The 25,280-nt window shown below is 47.1% G+C and overlaps 3 protein-coding genes across 4 annotated transcripts; 1 reads left to right on the top strand and 2 right to left on the bottom strand.

Annotated features, from left to right (window-relative positions):
- Positions 1-12,577, top strand: LOC8032774. The gene is made up of 8 exons (XM_002400326.5): positions 1-422; positions 2,294-2,431; positions 3,384-3,467; positions 5,236-5,276; positions 6,268-6,486; positions 9,165-9,402; positions 11,173-11,251; positions 12,414-12,577. Exons 1-7 carry the CDS (start codon positions 194-196, stop codon positions 11,184-11,186), a joined length of 963 nt encoding a protein of 320 aa, XP_002400370.3. The 5' UTR covers positions 1-193; the 3' UTR covers positions 11,187-11,251; positions 12,414-12,577.
- Positions 12,561-22,970, bottom strand: LOC8032777 (mitochondrial tRNA-specific 2-thiouridylase 1). 2 transcript variants are annotated; one of them, XM_002400324.4, is made up of 8 exons: positions 22,594-22,970; positions 21,919-22,084; positions 21,009-21,172; positions 18,258-18,430; positions 17,340-17,460; positions 16,915-17,015; positions 15,946-16,170; positions 12,561-12,732 (listed from the first exon to the last, which is right to left on the bottom strand). In XM_002400324.4, the coding sequence occupies exons 1-8, from the start codon at positions 22,676-22,678 to the stop codon at positions 12,613-12,615; spliced, it is 1,155 nt and encodes a 384-aa protein (XP_002400368.3). In that variant the 5' UTR covers positions 22,679-22,970; the 3' UTR covers positions 12,561-12,612. The 2 variants fall into 2 exon arrangements, with proteins under 2 accessions (XP_002400368.3, XP_040355842.1); XM_040499908.2 differs by having other exon boundaries at positions 16,915-17,460; positions 22,594-22,942.
- Positions 18,462-21,000, bottom strand: LOC115319384. The gene has a single exon (XM_029979328.2). It carries the CDS (start codon positions 19,771-19,773, stop codon positions 18,799-18,801), a length of 975 nt encoding a protein of 324 aa, XP_029835188.2. The 5' UTR covers positions 19,774-21,000; the 3' UTR covers positions 18,462-18,798.
- Positions 22,971-25,280: the final 2,310 nt, after the last annotated feature.

Raw genomic sequence — 25,280 nt, 5'->3', positions numbered from 1 at the left:
ACTTCCAGCCACTGTGGCTCAAGCCAGCTCAAGCGCTCAAGCAGCTGAAGCTGAAGCTGCTGAAGCAGCTTGAAATGAAAGCTCAAGGAGGTTGGGCGTGATGTTCCTTTTGCACATTGGATGATTTCCCTCGGTTTTTGTCACTGTTATCTCAACATTCTGGGCGTCCCGTTGGTTTTGTTACTGGCTCACGATGAGTCCGAATCGATCAAACCTACAATTCAGTAGTCACCGCTCTTGCAGCGTTCCGCAGTGCACGAACCGATCCGTGAAAGGTAAAATCAGCCTTCACAGATTCCCAACCGATGCTCGGCTCAGGGAGGCCTGGAGAGCGAAGTTGCGAATCAACAAGTCGATTTCGACTCATATGCAAGTCTGCAGTATTCATTTCCTGAGGAATGACTTCTTCTGGAGTGCAGCTGGTAAGCAAGACACATTCTGACGTGCTCTACAGTGGCTAGCAATATGAGCTAGGATGCGCAAACGGCGACGAGGCAGTACAGACCACGCGGTCTAGCAGGTAGCGAGGGAGCGTTCAGAACGGCAGTGGAGTTGTTTAAATGTGTGTACTTGCCCACCGCTCGCAGTACGTCCCCACCCCCGACGTACGCACGGGAGCTGCATGACAATGTGGTTTGTTCTGCCTGGTCGCCGTTTACGGATTCTAGTTCATTTCGCTAGTCACTTTGTTGTGGTCAAAGGGCACAGTTTGATGTAACTGGCTTAAATTTCAAGTTTTTTGCGCTCGTATACATGCCTTGCGCTGACGTCGCATCAGTGGCCATTGTGATGGCTTTGCTGCTGAGCGTTTACCGTGTACAACATCGCACCACCGGATCTGTTCTCCCCGACTGGAACACGCAGGAATGACCATAGATGATCATGCAAGCCATTTGTAGCACAGCCCAAAAGATACCAATCATTGTCGCTAGAAACAAGGGCAAAGTTGGAGAAAAGAAGGGAATACAGACAGAGTACAGACAAGTTTGGTGTCTAGCGTAGAATACCTCGCATCCGCACCATTCCACACTAAGCGCCCATTCCCAAATTTGTAAGATCTGAGAAAACACAGTGCATTTATATGTAAAATTGATGAACGGACAAGCGCCCATCCCCTTTCTTTTTTGCGATTATCTCAAAATTTTGAGTGGGTGCTTGCCCGGTATTTTACGGTGTAGTCAGTGAAAGGTTAAGAGTTCAGGGGAAGTTCCTCCCACCCCTCTCCACTTTAGCAGAGCCAACGCCAGAGAGGAGGTTGCTTCCCCTCCAGTGTTGCTCTGCTAAAGTGGACTGGAAGGAGTTCCTCCTAAATTCTTAACCTGTCGTTGTCTATAGACGCATCGTTAGAGTAGCAGACTCCTAAAGAGGCGATAAAACCATTTTTGTACTTTCAGTAAATACTGCTTAGAATGATTCCTTGACACTTGTAACCTATAAAACATTTCTTCTTTTTTTGTGTGCAGCAGCGGACGAAAAATGAGAGAAAAACGAGCTACGTTCACTTCCTTAACATGCAGCCAGAACAAGCCGCCACATGATGGAGAGCAAATTATATGCTGCCAATGTTTATTATAGCCACGCGTTGGGGCTGGCAAAGCACGGGGCATGTGCCAAGTTTTACACATTGTTAACGTTGGGCTCTTGCCGTCATCGTGGCGATTGGGCACGAGCCACTTCTTGAGTGCATGTTGAGGCATTGATTGTCGTGAGCCCATATTCAATACTCACACAGTTTTCATGTCCACTGTATAAGCTAGGCAGCAGCGTAGCCAGGGAAGAGGCTTATGGGGTTTCAGCCCCACCCCGAAATGCAGCCGACCCTATAATATACACATACAATTTGAACACCCCTCCCCTTCTCCACATCCCAAATCACGAACATCCCGGTCACCTCAGCCCCCCCGCCCCCCCCCCCCCCCCCCCCCCCCCAAAAAAAAAAAAAAATTCCTGGCTATGCCATTGATGACTAACAATGCAATCCCTGCAACTTTGTCATAAAGTTTTGTGAAGGAGAGACTGAAAGAAAATATTCGCTTTTATCCTTAAACTTATGTGGCGACAAAGAAGCTTCTTGATCAGTGGCGTCGCGTGCGAATCTTCTTAGGTCCCACTAGTGCAAGTAAGCTTGTGTAAAAAGCATTCCGAACCAATCCCAATGCCACCCCCCCTAGAGGATACAACCAGCCTATTCTTTCGGGCGGCACCATGCCTGCAGTATATCCGCACCTCTATTTCTGTCATTGGAGGTGCACATGTTTTTGCTGCATGGCAGGTGTTTTCTGGTCCTTTGCAGATGGCCGTAACATTCCAATACCAAAGAAACAGAGGTTGAAGAGAGGGGCCATTCCCTCACAATGTTTGCCTGTCGAAAATCCTGGTCGGAGGCCAGCGAAGCTGAAGAGCCAATGCAAAGCACGAAACAAGACGTCTCGTAAGTTGTTCATATAGTGCTGCTAGGACTTAGCTTATGTCTATCTTCTCACTATCGACAAAACTCTGCAGCTTTGGTAGATGCCCAGACCCTGCCTTAATCTGGGCTTACTTCCTTTATCGGAATGATTGTAAGCCATTTTTTTTTTTTTTTGGTTATCTTTCAGTACTTTTGTGTCCCAACATTGTGTTGGCCCGAAGGCCATTTTGGTTATTTTTTGGATGGTTTTAGGTGGAGAGGGTGTCTTTTCTATCAGATGTGAGAACTGTGTTTAGAAATAGAAGGGGAGAATAATCCTTTTGTTCAACCTTAGGAGGATGGGTGTCACTTTAGAGTGTCGACCTATAAGGTTGTCTCCATTCTTTTGTGGCTCTTGAACTGTACAGACTTTGTCCTTCTGTGTTGGTGGTGATGACCTTCAGTTTGAGACTGTAGAAAAGAAAGGTGGACTAAATAAACGAGTTAGCTGAGTTTGAAACGTCATCCTACCTATTTTCTGTCCCTTCGATGTTTTGATATTTCTCTTCCACCCCGATCTCGGGTTAATTCAACATGGTTGATATTCACCAGCTTGCCTGCACCCTTACTATATTTTCATTGAAACTTAGCTTGCTATTCAAAACCATAGGGTTGTTGAAACATTATTAGACTAGTATAATCGAAATGCTTTGTTTTTAAGCAACAGCAGCATCCAGTCTGCCACTGCTTTGATTCATATAAACAGGCAGATGCTACAATGCATTCTGCAGTCGCAGCTCGAAGTCGGTACTGAACTCTCGGAGAGACTAGGTGGATTGCTGGGTCTTTCAGTAGACTGCGTGAGTTCTTGGGGAAGCATCGGGCTTAAAACATACCACAGGGGTTCACTTAGAAGTTAGATAATCACCGTGTCGTGCAAAAAATCAAGAAGGGTGACAGTGCAGTGCCATTTTGTCCCGATATTTGTTTGCAGAAAAGCCTCGTCAGAAGCCAAGGGAGTCAAAGCCTATGGATAGAAAGGACCAACAGAAGGAAGTTCCACAAGGCGAGAGTTTTGGTATGTTGTTTAATTAATGATAACAAGACTTTTGGCATAGTTCTGGCTTGCAAATGATATATGTCTTGCATGGAGGAAAAGGGACACAGCTTGTACCAGGTTGGATGATGGTAGGGTCATGCTCAAGTGCAGGCAAGAATTGCACTCTTCGGTAATGAAGGGTGGCCATCAGGCAGTGGTGTCAGCCACCCCTTACCAGGCATTTCTAGTAAATATTTTGGGGATGGGGAATCTCCCACTTACGTAAAGCCCTCCACAGGCTATTTATATAAGCAAGAAATGAAATGAAATTCAGATGCCCCCTCATCTCCCACACATTTCCGACACTCCTGGGCCGGTTTTCTCGAAGCGATGGTAAACCCATTTTGGTAAACCACGGTGCCTAGGAAGGAAAAAGTACCTAGGTACTGTAATAAACGGTTGGATATAGAACAACAATAATTATTTTTGATTGGGCAGTAAGATGCGCCATCTATCGGTGAAACAAGCCAATCATTTTGTTTATCCTCTTTTTCCGATGGTTGTTATCAATCTCGTATTGTTATTTTAAGTCAAAATATAGTAATGTTGTACTTGAAGACCGATTTATTTGCTTCAGATGATACCAAGAAATTTCAGCTACTATGCTAGGGTTCGCCGACGAATATTCGAAAATGTAAAAAACATTTTCTTCAATATGTTTCGCCATAAACAACACATAACTTTCCCGTGTGCCTTCCAGTCTGGCAATGCTGGTGCTGTAGTCTCGTTTTTGTTCCTTGCGATGCACGTTTCTTCAATTCCTGGTGATCTCAACTGTTTGCCCCCTTTTCCTTTTGCCCAACCGATTTACCGGTGACGAGGAGCTAAGCTTCTCGTCACCGTTGAATTGCTGGCCACCGGGGATATGTAGAAACCTCGATGCTGTCGGCATACTATCGACGCACTGCGAACTAAAAAGCAGTACAATGTCCCGGCTGTTCACCCGGAATGAAGACTTTATCGAGGATAACCCCCTTTCTTCGCAAAGTAATCGCTGCTCACGAGTTGGCGTGCATACTGTAACAAATTAAACGTGTTAGTATAAATATATACCAACACTCATTCGCAAAACATTTTTTTACTCACCATAAAAACACTTGCAAGGCTTATGTACCGTCATATGTCTTGGATCCCGGACTGCTGAAGAGTGATGTGTTCGCGGAATGCTGCCGTCAGTTAGTTTAGTAGTCCCTCTGAACTACCGCTTTGCTTGACGTGCTAATAGGTTTATGGTGCGTCATTAATATAACAGCCGGATCGAAATGAATGTTCAGCAGAACTAAGAACTCTTAGCCCTCATTAAGCGACGTCGCGGCCATTTTGCTTGTAGGTACTGCTCCTCTCTCGGCGCCCCTGCTCTCCCAGTCGCCTGACCTAGAATTCCCTCTTCTAGGGACAATAGTTAACTTTAAACCACGGTTCGCGTTCGAGAAAACGGGCCCTGGTGTCAGGCCTAAACTTTGGTGGAGAAGGGTCAGCAATGTTTCTGAATGATAAGCTGGGACCCCTCCCTTGCATCATTCGGGTGATGACTTCCTCCAGTCGGTGGTGATATTTACTGGAACGTAAAAGAGTAGGAAACAAAATGGAAGTCAAACATTTTTGCTTTTTGCACCAGTGCCTAGATGGATGTTACAGTTGAGCCAGTGCCTTCCATCCATTCAGTGGTCATCAAGGTCGCTCTGTTTGCACTTGTAGTCAAGTGAAGGCTTTGACACGACCTTAACACCTCTTTCCTCATTTGTAGGTTTGCAGTCATGCTCACCCTTGAGGCACGAAGAGGACACGGTACGTCTTTTTTTTTTTCTCTGTGAAAGCATATTATACATTTAGCTTCTTAGCACCCACCTATAAAATTAAACGCTTGCTTATTTTTGTCACATTTTTGTTTGTGTAGAAAATGAACAACTTGCTAAAGTAAAAGGATGCAGAATTTATTAATTTGCCATACTGCAAAGCATGGCAATTTTTTGCCTAATGCAGAAGTGACAGCATGACTTGGGCATTTCAAGTTCTTAGAGATGAAAGGCAGTCAAGGCGGCCAGCAAATCAGCACTTGCGTTGAGGAGCAGGAAGAGTGAGGGTAGCAATTCTCCCCTTCATGTCAAGGCCATTGAGTGGTTGTCCAGCTTGTTTGGTATTTCTACCTGATACATTTACATATACTGTGGGAAAAGAAGAGCCACTTGTGTTTCGACACTGCATCAACTCTATGTGAATATTGTGCCAGAAGTTGGGATAAGGTGCCATTTGCAGAACTCTAATAAAAGTTCTGAAACTAGCTGCACCAAACATGGCTGATGAGCGCTTTTTTCTGGCATCCATCTTCTTGCTATTGAAAATCATCACTGACGGCGCATGCTTTTGCACAACTCTGGTCCCGTACGCCGTAAATGCTCCTTTTGACCCCAAATGGTTGCTTGGATGGGGGACCAGCATCTGGCAACAAAGGCCACAGTTACGTACCCGTCTTGTAGACCTGCATTTTCGTCTGGATGCTCTTTGCTGAATCTAGTTTCACCGGGGCAGTGTGCCAGCTCCCACCATGCAAAGCTTGGCAAGTGCCCTAGAAGCTAGGACGAGCATATTCATAAACAAACGTGTGTGGTACAGCTAACTCCACCTAAACCCGAGTACGGACATCTGTCCCTAGGTGGAGACATGGAACCTTAAAAACCCTGTCTGGCACTTCACTTGTCACTATTTTCATTGGCAGCGGTGAAACGAGGTAGGATTTGTGCAAAGAGAGGCTAACTCACCGCCGACATTACTCTTGCAGTCTGGCGACTTTGTGCAAGCGGAGCAACCGAACCACACAGAGAGGACTGACACCGAGTGCGGAAACGCTTGGCTTCCCTCGGTCACCGCCGAAGGGAGTGTTCTGGACAAAGTTGGCGAGCTGGTGAATGCCATTCCAGGCTTGAGGCCCGGGATGTTGCTGGCATTTCGGATTCCCCAAGGTGGTGGGAACCCCACTGTGAAACGCCGGAGAGCACCGGTAGAGGGACATTGTTTTTACGCAAAGTGCGGTGTTGATTTTGAAGCACCGCGGAGCTTAGAGAATTTTTAAGATGCATCGTTTCTGTGCAGCAATGCTATGTTTCGCCGAACCTCTTTATTCGCGTTTGATGTGCCATTTGGGTGGGGACAAATTTGGTCGGTCGTGCCAAGGCTTGCTTGCTCCCAGCCGAAACTGGTTGGATGCGAAGAAACTATAGATTTACCGGGTTAAACTGAGAAACAAGAGACATCTTAGAATAGTCGTAGACGTTCGACAGAATTTTAGGACTACTGAGATGGCAGTTCCCAATAGCTTCCACAAGAAAAGCAGCAGACTGGTACTGAAAATCTTGTGAAACTGGGTAATTGTATTAACTGCTAACTCCACAGCACACAGGAAGAGACCTTTGCACTCCACGCTCAGAAATCACACATTCTATTTCACTCTTGCTCATTTCAATATACACTGCAATTCTCCTATAACGATGCCACATATAACAATGTTCCACTTATAGCAATAGGTTTCTAGAGCTCCTAGTTTAGAAACAATCGGTTTCTAGTCCAGATACAACGATAATTGGTTAAAACAATTGAATGTTCTGAATTTGTTATTATCATTATAAGTGGATTGCACTCTACCGAAATATCCTGAGAGATAGCCTACCTAAGATCGATAGAAAATCGGATGGAAATAAGTGGTAAGCTAACTTTCTGTGTGCCATAAAAAAAAAGTTTAAAAAGTGCGTTTTAAATTTTGTGACCCTCGAAACTTGCAATCGCAAGAAGGGGCAAGGAACAACAGACGACTGTCCTTCCCAGTCTGCAATGTTTGCTTATCTCTTGCCGTGGTTAAGTGACAGGTTTTGCCGAGGTCACCATTGGCCAGGGCCCTGCAATTAATAAAAGTGGGCTATCTTTCAGTGTTTCAGAAAAAATAGCAAATCGTGCGAAGAATAGGGCAGCGTATCTTTCTTGGATGGGGCATCTCTCGGGATATTACGGTAGTCACGTTGTGCATTCGAATGCAGTTTGATAACCTTTGGACATTGCCCTTCTTCGGGTATGAACGTCCCCAGTTTGGTCTTCATATTTAAACATCACGGCAATTTGCATGCTATGTCTTTGTCGAGCGATTTTCTAGTACGTCATCGTCCCTATAGATTGTATTACCTCATCACCGGCGTTTTGAGGTTGGCACAAAATCTGACACATAGTCCCAGAAACTTTTGGACCCTACTCGTAAACTACATCCTTCGCACTCTGTGTGTACAGCGGGTCACAAGATCAGCTGGCACAGCCGAGCGCGAACCAACGAAATGAGACGTCACCTTTAACACGCTGAGCCGTGGAACAGACTGCCGCAGTTTGAGCATTGCCGTCCCCTGTACAAACGGTAAAGCCTGCAACGAACGGTTGCTCGTAGACATTAGAGTGGAAAATTTGGCCTGCAGAAGAGAGACAGTCCTTTTCTTCGTACTGTTGAGACCGGTTATAAAAAAAGCAGATTATAATGAAATAGCGGCTACAGCTAAGCGATCATGGTTTCCCATTCTCTTTTGCACTTCGTTATAACCGAAGTCGGTTATAACGAAATAGCGGATTTAGCGAAGTGATTCAGATTTTCGTTGACTTCGTTATAACCGGTCTCGACAGTACTTAGACCGACAATTTTTGCCAATGGCAAGATGAACTTTTGGCTTGTTACTCCGGAGACGTAGACGTGTTGGGGGGGGTCACACCACTATCCTTTGTTTTCGTGCCAGCACTTTTCACGTTTCACCAAAAGTGTAAGGAAGGTGTCGGGCCTATTGTTTCTTATACCACACTCTATCTCGCTGTAGTTCCGGCAGTGCTGTGGAAGCTACGGGCAGGAAAGAAGACATCCGCTTTTGTATGAATTCCGAGTGATGGGCTAATCTCTGAGGGGGACAAGAGGGCTCACAAAAAAAGGTCCCAATAAGAGGGGAGTTCCTCCTTCCCGGCTCCTGATGTTACACTCTCCCTCCGTAACTTTCGTAACGCCGCGTGCAACTAGCGAGATAAAGTATAGGTCGAATCACCCTCAGCAAGGTCTGTTTAGGTTGCGGGCCAAGATATATATATGTATGGACACGCAGCACGGCGAATGCCACGACGCAATCGACCGGATAAAGTCCTCTCGTTACGTGTGCTAGCAGCCTATTTTGACGTCTCCACTGGCTAAATTGCTTAACCCAAAAAAAGGGTCGAGTTAGCGCTTTCTGCTCGGCACATCCGCTCTAGGCTCGACGGACAACGGTCCGAATGCCACGCCAGAGATCTCTCCGCTCCGATGCATTCATAAAACCGTTCTTGCCGTCGTCGAGGCACGAAACTAGGGTTGACGACGAGGCTGCACTTAAGCAAAACGCGTAGCACAAGTGTCAAGTTCTACAGGACGTGGCAACCCAGAAAACGAATTTAAAGAAAGCGCGTCTCCCGTAAAGAAGCTTGGGAAATGGGGCCCGCGACAGGCAACCGAGCTGACGATCAAAGTGTCATCTGGTGGTGCCGCTTCCAACCAAGGCAAGGAGAGGACTTTATCTGGCAGCTGCCACACATGCAATGTCCACACGTATGTAGATCTTACACCGTGGCCCCAGAAAAGGGAAGCAGCCTCGTTTCGACGCATTGCCGACTGGAAATACCGTTGTTCAGGGTTCCGAACCCTGCTGGCCGGTGGCCCTGTACCGGCACGGAGACTCTCCCGACTGCTGGCCAGCGCCGCAACACGGGGCGTCTCCGGAAGGAGAAGACGCCACGGTCCAGGCTGCTCACCAGTGCGAACAGCTGATCACGGGAGACACCGCCGTGGGAGCCCTTGGCCTGCCAGGTCGTTCAACCGCCGCCACGCGGGCTCTGGATGCAGATTTCACGTCCCAAGAAGAGGCCATCGGTAACTGTTTGCAGAGGGGTCTTCGCAGGCAACAGGCGTTGCACCGGCATTCCACGCGAGTGTCTTTTGGCTCTCGTCATGGGAGGACGTGACCGACGGGTGTTTGCACGTCGCGTACACCACGAAAACGCTCGGCCTCGTGCGTCCGTATCGAGTTCTTTGCTATCTTACACCGCTACGCCATGGGGAGCGCGCTTTTAGCAAGATTTCACCGCAGCAGCACTTGAGGATGGGGGTTTTGGTTTGCAGAACACCTGAAGGTGGGCTCTCCGAAGACTGTGCCAGCAGTCCTTACAAAAAGCCGAGCAAGATTGTGAGGATGTACCACTCTGTGTCTGATCAAAGCGGGAAAAGTTTTAATTGCCCAAAATTCGACAGTACTGTACCGTAATGTCGCGAGAGATAGCCCACCTAATATCGAGAGCAAATGAGGCGAAAATAAGAAGTGGGCGATTAAAAAAAGACAGAAAAAATCTGTTTTAGATTTTGCGACCCGCAAAACTTGCGACTGCGGGGAGGGCCTACACTGATTGTGGTACGTGGGACTACTGTTCTTCCCAGTCAGCAATGTGCGCTCATCTCCCGTCATGGCTAAGTAACACCATTTCTGCCAAGGTCACCATTGGCCGGGGACCTGCAACTTACTAGAAGTGGGCTATCTTTCTGTGTTTTTGAAAAAATAGCAAATCGTGCCAAAATTAGGGGGCAGGTAATCTTTCGGAGATGGGCCATCTTTCGGGATATTACGGTATTTTCCGGACTATCTGCACCCGGTGCCAGGGGTGAATTTGGGGTCCAAGATAAAAGTTATTGCTTACTCGGTGCTTAGTCGGCTCATAAATCTTTTTATGCGCGGCACATCTTGACAAATGCCTGCTTTATTAGCTCACAAACAACAAAAAAAATTGTTGCGTCCATCTTTATACAGCCGGAAGTTAATCTGCCTCAATGGACGTCTGGTGCCCCAGCCGTAGATGAGCAATTTAGCCAGTGCGGTATAACCGCTAGCCTGGGGTCTTTAACGTGCACCAAGCACTAGCGGCGGGCAGCACAACCGCCTGCCGGTACAATGCTCATCCAGATCGAAACGGGCGGGGGGGGGGATTGAACCCAGGATCCCTGGGTTCTGCAGCGCGAGCTTTCGCTCCACAAGCTCCGAGATGGTGTACACTAGCCCACTCAGCCACCAATCCCCTTTAGCTCACAAAGAAGCTTGTATTATACATAAATCATCATTTACATACTCTTTTAACAGAATAAAAAAATTCCTGTAGATCGCACCACATAAACTTTTCAACTTTCACACATGTACTATAGTCCGGAAAATATGGTACGTAAATAAATATTGTCTCGTTGTGCGGCCCTGTTTCAGATCGGACAGTCTCTGTACAGATGTGAATGTTGTTCTTTGCCTAGTGTGTTCCGCTTTTCTTTTAATAATCTGTTATGAGCATCAGGTGGTTCCTTGCCTGTTTCCTTTTTTTCTTGCTATAATATACAGTGCCCTTTTAGGGTCCTTTGAGGTATATTATATAAATAACAAATATTGTCAAATTTCGAAACAGACTCCAGAGCGAAATTGTGAGTGCACTAACGTTCCACCAATGTTCTCAGCCCAATAGTGGTGCTTTTTATAGAGAGAGTGCACTTGCTTTCCTGGCAGTTGTTTTGTTTACCGATCCTTCTAGCTCAGCTAGGCTACAGGACAAAAGTCAATCTCCAGGCATATGCTGCGTGGCAATGTTGTTGAATGCCACCTCGTTATTGCAGAGGGATATTCTTGACGAACACGACCTACATGCTGAAACTCCGAGACCGGGAGAAGATGTGGCTAACAGCGGGGAAGCTGGTAGGTACCATGTTGTCACAACTGTCAATTCTGGCTAAGGTTTTGCTAATTCCTAAATTTCCAGAGGGCTTGCTTTAAGTGTTGTCTGAAATGTAGCTTTTTCACTTCTTCTACCCATGTCCTTCTTTTTCTTTGCGAGAAGTTATAGACAATAGACCCTTTCCGGAATTCAGTCTGGCCACTTTGATCACTATCATCATCTGAAAAATGGGATATGTGCTATAGTAATGGCTGTCTTCTGTTTACTGATGAAGGAAGAAATTGAAGATGCTCCTAAGCAGATGATTCGCGGCTTATAGATTCTAGACGTTAGCACGACGTGAAGCAGGAATTGGATGAAAGAGCTGCGTAAGTGTTTTTTTCTAACTTGGGCCCAGTCAATATGTTAGTAGCGCACACTCGGCTTCAAAGCCCCTTGATGTATGCAACTTCATTGAGGCGTCTATCTGGGATGGTGCTTCGTTCTGACTGGTTGCATTTATTTTTTTGCCATTGACACTGAAAGAGATTGAAAAAGAACTGTACAGTGAAGCGCACATTCTCGTTTACCGTTGACTTGTGAAAGTGAGGGTGCCCCATGAAATACTGCAGACCACAGGTTCATTGCTGCCATTAGTACGGTAAAAGTTAAACTGCCATTTGAGTCACCAGATGGCACTGAATTTCAGAAAGGGTCTATAAATAGCACGAAAGACACAAAGACGGGACTGGCTAGACCTGTCTATGTGGTCAAACCATTGCCTGTCCTTACGCTATTTATTGTTCCACTTTAGTATTTTATTATGTTGCAAAAAAACTTGCGATTCCAAAATAAAAAAAAAAAAAAATTACAATGTTGCATTTGGCCAAACACTTGTAGTTTGTGATCTACCCATGTCCAAATACTCGTGCCGTACCGTTGCTTTTTGCCAAGAGGCAGTTTCCGTCCATAAGCTATAATAGTACCCTAAAACACAAAACACGCGCCCAGCCGAAATCTCAGAAAAAATTGGCATGGCAACCAGCCACTGAGCAACTTAGTGTATGCGTCCTGGCCATTTCTTAGCTGGCAAGGAACAAGAAGCTCGGTAGCTTACGCTCAAAGTCCCAGCCCAGAGTGTTTGGACGTAGTCGCATTCAGACGAAAACCTTCCCACAGAACGCTGGTGTGCTGTCTTTGCAGGAAACACTGCGTCGCCATGGCACTGCAGGGCTTCTGGCATCCCTTGCCTGCCTTCCCACAATGCCACGACTGTCCCGAGCAAAGACACACCTTGTACGGCATTAATGCCACGGTCGACACGGGAATATCTGCATCGAAATCGCCTTCTGAATGGGAAAAAGAAATGTCTGGTTTATTTACACACAAAGGTCTACACAAACTATCCTTTGCTCCTAGCGGTAGAATGGAAGGACCGCTGTTCTTCGTATAGGCTTGGCCCCAGCTCGGTGATCTTGGCACTGCCAAAACACTGGCTGTCCTCGCCGTAGAACACTGCAAACTGTAACAGTGCATCGTGAGGGCACGCCCTACCTACACTCATGGTTGTCCTCCGACCTACGGAGATAACACACTGCATAAGTGAGCACGTTGGTTATGGTTAAAAATCTTTTTAAAGGATTACACATAGAGGACCGAACACGGACAGCACACATTCTAGAATATGTGCCGTTTGTGTTCTGTCCTTTATGTGTAATCCTTTGAGAAAGTAGTACAGTAAAACCTCGTTATAACAAAGTTGAAGGAGCGGTTGTAATTATTTCGTTATAACCATTAGTTTGTTATAGCCAATGTCCATTTCTTCCCACTATTAGTAACCAAGGGGAATTTTGACTGCTTTGTTATATCCATTAGTTTGTTATATCCCGTTTTGTTATAACGAGGTTTTACTGTACGATGTCTGTAGCTTGCATAATGTGGTACCGTGATCAAAAACGAATTTGATCCGTATTTTCTGCAGCAGGTTCGGTATAAATGTTCCACACCACAATTTACTTCTCCTTAAGGGCTGTCCGAACAGGACACGGCAGAAGCTGCGTTTTCTGAATTCACGAGATGTGCGGTGAATTTGTGGAGTGCACGCCCGTTTTTCAGTTTGGACATCAACCACGCAAACAGCGCGGCCTCCTTCCTTGCCGTTGTCTCTTCCCCTTTCTTGTTTTCGGGAGATTGGGGACTGAGAACAGCAAAGGTAGCCTTGACAATAGCCAGCAGAGTGTGCAAATGGGCGTCCGGACCCATAGGGTGACGCTTTAAGCCTCCGTCCAAAGACGCAGAGGAGGGGTGCTTCCCCTTCCCCCACCCCCAACAAACAAAATGTATCGAGGCAGACTGGAACACAGCATGCGCCATGAATTCATGTAGCGGGATCTACTGTGTGACGTTTGGACAGCCCTTTAGGTGGTCTTGCTGCTCACTGCACTCTGCTAGAGCCACTGCAAGAGCCTCGAACAAGTTAAGCCAATTTGGAGGAACCACGTGAAATGGTACCTAGGGTGGGACCTGTTGCCAGGCGGTATAGCTAGTGACGGTCATAACGCCGCAAGTGCACACACCTTGCAAAAAATTATATTGCACTGCTCGTTCCTGCTCCAACGTCCACGGGACGAGGGCGCTTTCTTTCTCGACAAGTTGAAAACCGTAGGCTCGGAATTTCTCAGGAAATTTCTCGCCGTTTAAAATACCGAGACTAGTCCCTGGAACTTATCTTGGACCGATGCGTTCAGCCTCCTATTCCCACGAAGTGGCAACAAACTGCATCACGGGAGCCGGCATGTCACGCCGTTGGATGTCGCAGTTAATTGTAAAGTTGCAGCGAAAGAGACGAGCAAATGCAAGAGTCGCCATCGTCTAAACGACCCGACTTCTGTACTCCGCCTCAACCTAAATCCGATTGCAGCCGGCGCTACGACCCGACAGCCAATCCTGGATCGTCACGACGTTCATCGTCTTTGGGAGTTTTCTGTCTCTGAGCTAAACTAATTGCACAAAGTGAATGTGCCACAATTTTTCACTTTTTCTTTTTCGAATGCGATAAGTTTATTAGGTGATAGCTAGGATTATGCGTTTTCAAAGTTTGTTTTTGAGAAAACTCGGAGGTTGTTTTTTTTTGCTGTTTATTTTTTTTCTCCGAAATTGAGTTTTTTGGAGCATTCATTTACGACGCTCGAAACTCAGAATTTTTGGGGGTTGTTTCTCCGGATATCTGGGTCAAAGAATGATACCCATATAAAGTATCTAGAGAGCTACATGAGGCGTTTGAGATTAAAGCCAGATACATGAGGTGTACAAGTGACACATCCATAAACTTATAGGCAAAAGAATATGAATTTCTCTATAGAGGGCTACATTGGTTGTAGTCATGACCGACGTTTTTCGTGGCTAGATAAGGGATTGGTTTTTTAATAAATGTTAATTGTGAGTGCACCAGTGTTTACGTCAACTTGCCCACGTCCATTTCTTTGGCACTTGTCTACGATTGTGAACCAACTGGCCCAAATTGCCACATTAATGTGACTGACTCAATCTCGAATTTCCGTCATCGCTGAGGACAACAGGGGACGTGTGCGAAGGCAGTCTGCAACCAAAGGAGGTCGCGGGAGGGCGAGCGAAGGTCTTGGAAAGAAAGGTATCTGGGGAAAAGCTCCCTGCTTAAACCGGCCACGTATTTGACCTTGGTTCGGCCATTGTCGCGAGGAGGAGGCCTGCCTTTTAAGATAAGGGTTGGGAGGACATACTTTTTTATGCCTTTGGAAAGGGCAAATTGGAACGAACAAGCTTGGAAACAATAAAAAGTGGATGAAGAAAATGTCTATCCCCCAAAAAAGTTTTTTTTTTGTGCAATTGAGTTTTTGAATTATGAGTTTTTCGGATAAGTTTGAATTCGAAACATTTTTACCGGCGAGTGTTTTTCGGATTTTATCGGATTTGTCCGAAAACGCAGAGCCCTAGTGATACCAAACCTACAATGTGCGTCGTGACGATGCATTTTTGGCGCCGCTCGGTTGGCTCCGTCGGATGGGACCAGTGGCTGTGGTCGGACTTGTCGCAAACCGGAGTCTAGCTGCCGAAGCCTTCGTGGACTATCGGGAGTGAATTGAGAGACTACAAGCGAGGACACGCTAAACATACTGGTTGGAGATCCGTTCCAGACACCGAGACATGCTAACGATTTCCGATGGACCTTTCCAGGAAACCCCACCGGGCCTCTCGTCCGTCCCACATTGCACAGCGAAGGGAACTGAAGGGACGCTCCATACATCCCAGAAGTGGCCGAATTCCTTCTCTCTTACCATTATGAGTTCAGAATGCAAACTAAACGAAGCAGACGAATCACAAAGCCGATAGATACCCCGTTTTGTTATCCCGCGATCATACAATGCAAAGCAAACATGAACCGCTCCTTTCATCTACGGGTGTTACTCCACGTGCCGTACATCAAATTGCCGTAGTACAGTGCAATCCACTTGTAACAATAACGAGAAAACTCAAAATTTCAATCGTTACGACCGATTATTGTTGCATCTGGCCTAGAAACAGATTGTTTCTAGTCTAGAGACTCTAGAAACTGATCATTATAAGGAATATATCCTTTTCTTGTGGACTGCACCGTAGTACGTCGACGAGAGGTTGGAAGGAGCCGGATGTTTGTGGAACGGTCTATAACACGTGGGCACCATCTCACACCCGGATTCCGTGGCAAGCGGGTTCGCACCTGCCCGGGAGAGATAGCCCTCTTGTGGTGGTCGAGCAACACTGTTAGTCCGCCGCCGGGGCCCTCGGCGACGGTGCAGGGCACGGGGGGATCTAGGTGCTGGCTCTTGAAGAGGCAGCGTGCCGAAGGGGGTCCCCCGCCCCCCACCAACGGCAGTCGGATCCAGTGGGGTGCCCCGGTGCGCATCTCCCGCCAGCGGAGTGCAGGATGGTCCCAGCCGGAGGCCTGGAATGCCAGCTCTTTTAAATCGTTCCCTTTGTACGGGGCGCATCCGACGGTGTGACGGGCCTCTGAAGATAATGCGCGGATCAATTTCTTGCAGTACGGCGCCACGATTTACTACAGAGGTGGCCAAAGGCGACGCGGCATGATTATTATTTGAAAGATAAAAAACGAGGGCTCGTTTAAGTGAATGAAAAAAAAAGAAAACAGTTTTTCCTACTGGACTAACGTCCAGCTAAGCCTTTCCTTTTGCGAGATCATAAAATAACATTGTGGGCCGTTGTTGCGTTTATGACAGAAAGAGGTGTGGAAGATAAAAGAAATAAACTTGGCGCGCAGTTTACCAGTTTCATTTTGCCAAAATAAAAACTAGTCGCCTACCAGCCTACCATGTCATTAGATAATTTGACAATAGGTAAAAGCTAATTTTCTTTGTTACACTTTATTTTGCCAACTAGCCCTTCTATAGTTTTACTCAAAAAAAAAAAAAAGAAAACTGCCTAGGCTCTCGCCAAACTCTTGTGAACGGACAACTAGTGTCCGCGGAGTTTTTAGGATTAATTAACTGCGCTCCAACAGAAATGTTTCCCGCTATATGTAGCGGAAAATCCTTCCATCGAAGCCTCATTCGCGGCACACTCGAGGCCCGAAAGCGAGATTGGGTATTCAGTCGGAAGCAACTTGCTTAAAATTCTGCGCCTCGGAACGAGTTGCAGCAACGAAGCACCGGAGCAGTGTCCGACTCACCACCAGGATTTGCTGGGTGATGGGACAGAGCCTGGCAACGAAGTAGGCGGAGCGCAGACCTCCCAGACGGCAGCGTTGGCCCAGCGTCCAAGCGTGCACCCCTGCATCGACGCATATCATGCTGCACCACAGTTTCACCACAGTGCCTAAAATGCTTTCTGGTGTGTCTATCGCATCCCAAAAAGTGCCCGAAGTCATAAAAGTGTCTCGCTGTCGCCAGCATCTCTGAAGTTTGCTCTCCAGCCTGACAGTCCGAGGAAGCTTAAGCGGCCAGGAGTTGGGGATCCGTGTCAGTTTCTGACCAACTGTGTCGTGGCCGGAAATAGAAGTTGAAAGAAATGCGCCACTTTTAGATCGGACCCCTCTGAAAACATTGTGCGTGGTACGAGAGTGCCAGCCCTGTTTCTCGGGTGGAAAGCACTTACCCGAGTGACTGCCGACCACCTTTCCCGTCTCAATGTCCACGAAGGTGCCTCGCTTGGGCTCCACATACTTCTCTACGAAGGACTGGAAGTCTTGCTTGCCGATGAAGCACATCCCCATGCTCTGCACGCAAAGCGGTGCACGCTACACTCGCTAGGGGCACACCCACAACTTCGGATTGTACGCCGTGACCTCAGCTGCGTGCCTTGTATGCGATCACTACTGTGTGGCACGTGTTGAAGACTACGGGTGGGCAGTCGTACTACTTTTCCTGGAAGCAGCAGTGTACCCAGGAGGGAGGCTTATGGGGCTTCAGGCCTTCCTTTGCCGCCCCCTCCCCTCCCCTCCTCCCCCCCCCCCCCCCCCCTTTCCCCCGTCGCATTCTTGAGGGCCAGGAAGAAAAATAGTAATTATAAACGAGGAAAAACTAAGCAGACCTAGGCAAGAATTTAAATGCAAAGATTATGGCTAAAGTATTTAAAAAAAAAAAAAAAAGATGAATACATATTTTTAACTCTAAATTTCATATTTAGCTTATTATGATGTTATGCAACAACTGTGAGCGCAAAAGCGTCCCAGCCATAAATCAAATCGTGTGGAAACTTTGGCACATTCCCGCAGTGCAAAAGACTAACAACAATGATAAAACTAATGCCGACACGATGTACGAAAGAACACCAAAGAATTTTAACATAGACACGTAATGCTGGTGACTACAATGGTCAGTCATGGCGAGAGAACCTCATTACAATGCAGTTTCTTTCATTCTTTCTAATACCTCCTTTTGCATATTTGGAGCGCTGTTTTTTTAGGGGAGCAGCATGTGACCCGTGGGCGGGGCTTGGAGACCGCTGATCTAGACCCTCGACAACTAGTTTCCCCTCTGCTCTGGGGAACGGGTTCCGGCGGTGAAGACGTACCTCCTTCTTGTCGGCCACCCTGTGCAGTCCGAGGGAACGGGCCAGGGCCTTGACCTGGCCCTTGGTGGCCTCACCGAGCGGGAAGAGGGTGCGCTGCAGGGCAGCCTGCCCCACCTGGCTCAGGAAGAAACTCTGGTCCTTGACAGGGTCCACACCTTGCAGAAGCTCCACACCTGAAGCACACCCAGTGATGTGATTGCTGCGTCAAAAGGCTTACCCTGCCACATCTAGCTACATTTAGCATACACGTGAGGAACTTGCACCAACGTTGTGCTAAAACTTGATTTCACTTAATACCGAAAATATAATCAGGCCTCGCTACACGTCCGGATCGTTGTGGTAGGCTTGCACAAATTTTTGGAAATTTAGATTTTGCCCACAAATAATGTACCATCCTACTCGATCTCCCTTTCAGCGTCAAACACTAACAGTACTTGGAATTTTTGCAACATATCTTATGTTCCTAGTCTGTTCTGGCATGTAAGCTAGCTTCATTGAGCTCACAGCACTAATCGGCGGTGTTTAAAGTTTGAACCAAGCTTTATTGAACCAGATTGCGTTGAACGCAGTATTCTTCGTCGTCCAGGTACTTGTCAAACAGGTTGATGATGGTCAGGAGGTGCACCTTCTTGTCGTAAATCTTGAGAGCAGGGCAGGCGGTCCACTTGTAGCAAAACATGCGATGATTGAAGGCTTCATCACGTGGAATTGTTTTACTGCTGCTGAGCACAATCGCTGGAGTCCGGATCACAATCATGTCCGGTGAGTTCTTGACAGACACATTGTCCACATCACCACCTACAATCTTTTTAATAGTTTCAAAGGCTGCCGACCCGCAGTTTGGCTTGTGCCAAACTAACAGACGCTTTCCTACAGCATCTTGTAGGGGAAAATTTGAGCAGCGGTTAAAATTGTGTATAGTGCCTCGATTAATGTAAAAGCCCACGATAGTGTCAAAGAAACAGTTTTTGCCAGCACTAGGGGGAGACACAACTTCCATGCAATTTTTTTGAGGGATGCGACACTCGAGCAAATTGTACAAGTCCTGGACAAAGACGGGAACCTGGTCGCCAAACTGATATTCTAGTAAATGCACAATGGCCTGAAAAGAGCTGGTAACATCCATATAATATGAGCTAATGTTACCGTGCGGAGCATCAAAACGCGGGTTAGTGTTGGAGTACAGAGATATGTAATCAAGCGTCGTCCAGTTACACATATGCTCGTTCAAAACTTGTATAATGCGTTGTAAGCGTTTATCGTCCAAGCGAATAAAGCATAAGTCTGGACTTTCCAGCCATAGTGGTGTTCGCGTTATACTCGTTAGGGGCAATACTGGGTTCGAGATGAGTATGCTGTAGAGGGATTCTTCTGTGTGTGCTTTTCCACATCCTTTGGCTTCATGAGGAGTAGTCTTTCCTGAGCAATGCGACATTGCGTCTTTATGGCCGTCTGTAGTTCTGGAGCAGTCTTCGCAGAGACTTGTACTCGAAAATGTTCCAAATAGTGCCTCCATTGTTCTTGAGGTTCCACGTCCAAGATGTCCCGCGTGTTCCGAAGTGTACGTAAAATGACCATTCACAGCAGTCCATACTGTCCTTCATCAACCACCATCTTGTTGCCATGCCTAGTGCTTCTATGTGCAACTAAACAGCTAGTTCTTCGTTTAAGGAAATCAAACCCGCCGTTGCACACAAGTGTGAAGGCAAAGCACGCACGTTTTTTAGTTGGATATGCCAACACACAAATCTTCACATATAATATTCACAGTGGTATGAATAAAATGAAGGGTGTGCTTGTGCTCCAAAAGTACCTTTTGCTGCTCCACAATTGACTTTGGCTGCTCCAAAAGGTGCTACAAAGTGACTGGGGTCAGTCGCATCACTGCACACCCCACCCAGCTGCAGTCCTTCCCACCTCTTCTTCCCCGTTCCCTTTTTGTGTCCCGTATTTTTTGCGCTGTATGTGCCGAGTAAGCAATAATGGCTGCGACGAAGCTACTGATGCACCATCAACGCGGAGTTCGAGCTGCACCAAACGCTGGTCAAAAACGTCGAAGTAGGACTCTCACCCTCGCAGTTTCATCAGTTCCCACAAGCCTCGAGTATTGAACACCACACATTCCGCTGTTTGCGCCTCATGCAAACCTAATAGTACAGTATGTTAAAAAAAATATTTACAAGTTTTTTTTGTTTTTACTGCAAAAATAAACAATGCATCGCCAAGCACTCTGTGTTCACCCAAATGTAGCGCAAGCAGTCCGAAGTGGATGGCAAATTTTCAATATGAACCGTTATCTTATCCAAAATTTATAAGTGATCTGGAAATTTAAGTAAAAAAATGGCGGCCGATAGAGTCGTATACATGGAACCGAGTGGCGCTGGTTACTGATGGTGGGCGCCATTTCTCCATTGAAATTTTCAGAATATTGCGTATCTCGAATAAGAGAATGGTTTATTTTCAAACTTTTGCATCTGGTCCAGACCACCTGAGCTACATTAGGGCAGATAATGAGCGTTTAACGGTGCATAGTTTATTTCTGCAGTGAAAAAAAATCCTGTTAATTTTTTGGGGAGGGGGACACCCTGTACATGTGTTATGCAGAAAGTGTAACAGCAGGATGTGAGATCGGCAGTTAATTGGTCTCTAAACGTTTTACTGCAGTGTTTGCTCGAGATGTTATGTTGACAGTAAAAGGGTGGGGAGATAGCAATAGAGGGAATTGTAACAGCGAATGCGCAATGGTCTCACTTCCATCTGGCAGGTTACGTATCCGCGCGTAGTGTCCCGTTGCTACGGCGTCCGCTCCGAAGCGCTTGACGGCGTGGCGGTGGAAGGCGCCAAACTTGATCACATGGTTGCACATAATGTCTGGATTGGGAGTGAGGCCATCTTGGTACTCCTGAAGCATGGGGCTGCAACGCAGTCATTGCAAAACTTTGTCAGACACTTCTAGAGGTACACTACACAGATACCATAAAGTGATGTTTGACTTCCTAATTCTGTGTATCTTTTGAGACTGCTTAAAGTAAAGCGATAGTTTCGAAGAAAAAATAAGATATGAAGGAATGGGGCACTTTGAGTGAACTGATTGGTGATGCAGCTGTGCAGTTTGATTTTAATTACTTTTCACAGGGAACTCGGTGTCGCCTGGCTCAAGATTTCAGCGTTTCTTTTTTTTGCTATCTTGTGTAAAGTTCTTCTAAGAATAGTTAGAACTAGTCAAAAGGGCTAGAAAGGAATGGCACTTAGGTTACTGCAAAGTAATGGCTCTTGGTCGACAGCCCTTTGGCCTTGCCCGCAACACCTTTCCAGTGAGCTGGTCAAGTACTACCTCCAACTTTCTGTGACAGCCTAGATCAGACAGAAGCATAAAGAGAGGACCATGTTGGATATCTCTTGGAGTCAGGATTTCTGAAAGCACCCTACTGATGACAGAGTTGTAAATATGGAGGGATCATGGCTATGCCTGCTGCACAATGAAAACCCTCGCTTGTCGTTGCATTACCGCTATTGCGAAATGTAATTTTACCACAATTGTACAATAGGATACATTTCTTTCAAGAGATGATTTAGAAACCAAAAATCTGCTTGCATATTGATGGTCCCGGTTGTAAGGCCCTGCACGAGGATGGACGGGACAGAGGCCGACGTGACTGACCTGAACACGTTGTGCCAGTAGGGCTTGACGAAGTCCACCATCATGAAAGGAATGCCGAGGGTGTCGCATACCCACTTGGCATCTGTCTCGTCCGCGTCCAGATCGCAGTGGCTGTCGGCGTCGTGCGGGTCCCAGTTTCGCATGAAGACGCCCGTCACGTCGTACCCTGCAATGAGGGCTCGTTGGGGGACCATACGTGTGACCATATGCGACGCTCGATCGATTGATTAATTGACTGCATCTTAATTAAGCTTTAGGCTATGACCTCATACTTAAGACTTGTGGTGTGGTACAAGAGAGGGCCTATAGACCTGCAGGTTTAGAATCGCAGGACAACCCTCTCCCACAAAGCTCTCTGCTCGCCATGATTGCTGGAGATTTCCTCCTCTCCACTCACCTCCTCTTCAGTGTTTGCTCTGCTAAAATGGAAAGGGTGGAGGGCTTTATGGCAGGAGCTTTCCTGTTACAGACTCGCATACCTTTCCACTGATTATCACCGAGTCGGAAAATGCCTAGTCACTTCGCTATAGAGGCATGCACGGCATCTGATAGTTCGAGGAAGAGAACTACTGTGCATGCTCGGAACGACCCCACAGTCCAATGGACAAAGGGGACAGCGAGCAATGCATGCCTGTAATGCGCGCAACATGGGAAAGGAACACATCGGCAGCTCACCGGACTTTCGGAGGAGGAAGGCCGCGACACTACTGTCCACACCTCCGGACATGCCACAGACGACTTTTCGAAACCTCGAAGCCATTCTTCGGGGTTCGGATCTGGCCCGGCGAAACCCTCGCAAATGAAGTGACCCAGGTGAGACATGCCGTACGATCGCACTCGCTTACGCGCTCAGGTTCATGGCGCAGCGACGGCGGCTTCAGTGGCTGAGGGTGTGGACTTATTAGTTGCCGAGATATGATCACGAGAGCTACGGGCTATCAAATATATAAAGCTGGTAACCACGCCAAAACGGCAGCAATCGTACCAATCACCCCAATGCACGAATGCATGGAACAGACGACGTCAAAATGGATTTGAATTTGGATTGATTTGGATTCAACCAGCTTGGAAACCTACTTTAGATGAATGGGTAAACGCATGTGGCTGAACCCTTCGTAATTGGATGGCGTCTGGCGCCATCTACTTGGTTAGCCTGTGCTGCTCCTTGGGGAGCGAGCGATCGCACCGCTACAAAAGTTCACATTCCGCGGTGCCAGTTTACAGTAAAGAGCAAGCATAAGCATTCGGCGCAACGGAGAGAGCGCCATGACCAGTGGTGTTGCCAGGATTTTATTTCGGGGGGGGTTGAACAACAGTATTACCCCCCCCCCCCCCCCCCCCCCCCCCCCCCCCCCCCAAATACGAAGTAGGGTGAACTCGGCGGTACAGACGCTCACGCAAAGATTGGAGGCGCTGTTAAGATAAAATGGGTAAAGCTGCATTGCCATTTTTCAAACCAGAGCAGGCTTCATTTGCAGAATACGGACGTGGTAGCTCACTGTTCTACTGCAATCGTAGTTGCGGCCCACCAACTTTAATAGCTTCCTCACAACACATAACTCCCTCCGCTTTTTGAGGTACCACTGCATTACCAACGCGTACCGGCCAGACAAAACAAAAGGATAGCTATACTGTCACAAGAAATTAAACAGCAATACAAAAGGAAAGAAATATCGACGCTGAAAAATCGGAGAAACCGTCCGCGCACAAACACTAGGCAAAATGGCCGAGACAGCGGAAGTTGGGAGTCAGATGCCGCGAGTAACAATTCGGCAACGTCACCGCTCTAACATTCCCGCTGGAAGCACGGAATAGCATTTTAAGCGCTCCGTATTCATGGATTACCTGATCACGCAGTTAAATGGGAGATTTGAAAAGCGCCGACAGCTCTTGGAAAGCGGGGCAGCTCCCGGCGCTGAACAGTTTTTAGAGCTGTATTCAAGCCTGGTTTCAGTTTATGAACTCCAATGGCGAGCAAGGGGAACGTGAAACGCCCGTCACGTCCGCGCTCAAGGAGGATAGAAGGGTAGGAGAGGGCATGACGTCGGCCGCGTAGCCTCCGCAAGCCATGCTCCCTTGACGCCTCGCCTCTTTCTCATTTTCCTCCTTACTCTCACCATTTACCACGCCAACGTGACCACATCACGTGACCGTAGCTAGCCTTCGTCTTGCGATAGGGTACTACCACAGCCTAGCCTTCAATCTGAAAACCTACCGGACGGAGCGCGCGCGAGCCTGCAAGGATTCCTTCTACAATCAACCATCCATCTCACACGTGACATGTCACGCGCACCAATCGCCAGAGAGATCTGCGGTCACGCTGGGCACAAAATCGTTTAAACTTTTTATGACTAGGCTTCACCAATATTGCAACGTGCCCCCTCCTAGTACTTATAACCTCCTTGTCTGCGCTGCAGGCGGTCGACCTCTGTCCGGACTCCCCATTCCCAAACGTCCATCGTCTCCTCAAGATGAGCAGACGATGGGCGTTTGGGAATAGGGAGTCCGGACAGAGGTCATAAGGAAGCAGTTCAGCATTCCCGCTAGAACAACCTCCCCTACTTCTTTCACGTCACCTCTCTCTCCTCACGATCTTAGCGACTGTGCCCGTAACAGTGGCGGAACCTGAGCGCTCGTTCCCTTCACCATTACGGTTAAAAACATACCTGACAGCGTCCACTTGGAATGAGCGACTGCTCAGTCTAGCGCATTTGAATGTTCATCGCCACATTGAAGTTCAAGCGGAGTACGTCGTAAATATTCTTTCCCGTGAACGCATGCAGGCGGCTGCATCTTAATGTGGAGGCGCTTGGCATAATGAAGATGATCAAGAGAGCCTGTAAATTGCTTTCTGAAACAACTAGTCAGTTACTTTTTATTCGTGGTAATTACTAGTCGAAAGCACGTAATTCTGATCGGTACTCAAGTTGTGCGTTAGCGCAGCGCCACCCATTACTTACAGTGAAGTTGCTTTTTACAATTCATTTAATATTACTTACATCCCTGACATTGTTTTATATTATCATCATGTGTTCCTTTTATTATGTTCACTTTGGTTTGATTGAACTGTGTATTTTAGCGAGGATAGTTTGTTATACTTGGCCTTAAAATTACCATCCTTTGCCCCACACATGTTTTGAAATATTCGTTCCCTGTATATCTGAGATCAAGTTCCGCATCCCATGAAATAAACATGAACGAAGAAATATTGCCTGTTTTATTTATTTGAGCATTTTCTACCCCAAAACACTTTTCCCCGAAAGTATATAAGTTGGAGGTAGTCCGCGCTCCCCCTTTGCTCCATGCCCCGTGCGAAACCGACTGGAGGTTCGGCATTTCGGGAGGGGGGTTCGACCCCCCCA

Source organism: Ixodes scapularis, unplaced genomic scaffold, assembly GCF_016920785.2.
Source record: "Ixodes scapularis isolate PalLabHiFi unplaced genomic scaffold, ASM1692078v2 PGA_scaffold8__174_contigs__length_109621045, whole genome shotgun sequence".
In the NCBI taxonomy this organism is placed as follows: domain Eukaryota; kingdom Metazoa; phylum Arthropoda; class Arachnida; order Ixodida; family Ixodidae; genus Ixodes; species Ixodes scapularis.
Note: the sequence above shows the minus strand (reverse complement) of the source record. Positions and strands in the feature narration are given on the sequence as shown.

Excerpts from the sequence above, each read along its gene's own strand:
- LOC8032777 (XM_040499908.2), bottom strand. The coding sequence starts at position 22,678 with ATGGCTTCGAGGTTTCGAAAAGTCGTCTGTGGCATGTCCGGAGGTGTG. Across the intron at positions 21,173-21,918 it reads TACTGGCACAACGTGTTCAG|CCCCATGCTTCAGGAGTACC; the intron begins GTCAGTCACGTC and ends ACTGCGTTGCAG. Across the intron at positions 16,171-16,914 it reads TCACCCAGCAAATCCTGGTG|GCCTCCGGCTGGGACCATCC; the intron begins GTGAGTCGGACA and ends CTGGCATTCCAG.
- LOC8032774 (XM_002400326.5), top strand. The coding sequence starts at position 194 with ATGAGTCCGAATCGATCAAACCTACAATTCAGTAGTCACCGCTCTTGC. Across the intron at positions 2,432-3,383 it reads AGCACGAAACAAGACGTCTC|AAAAGCCTCGTCAGAAGCCA; the intron begins GTAAGTTGTTCA and ends ATTTGTTTGCAG. Across the intron at positions 6,487-9,164 it reads TGAAACGCCGGAGAGCACCG|GGTTCCGAACCCTGCTGGCC; the intron begins GTAGAGGGACAT and ends ACCGTTGTTCAG.
- LOC115319384 (XM_029979328.2), bottom strand. The coding sequence starts at position 19,773 with ATGGAGGCACTATTTGGAACATTTTCGAGTACAAGTCTCTGCGAAGAC.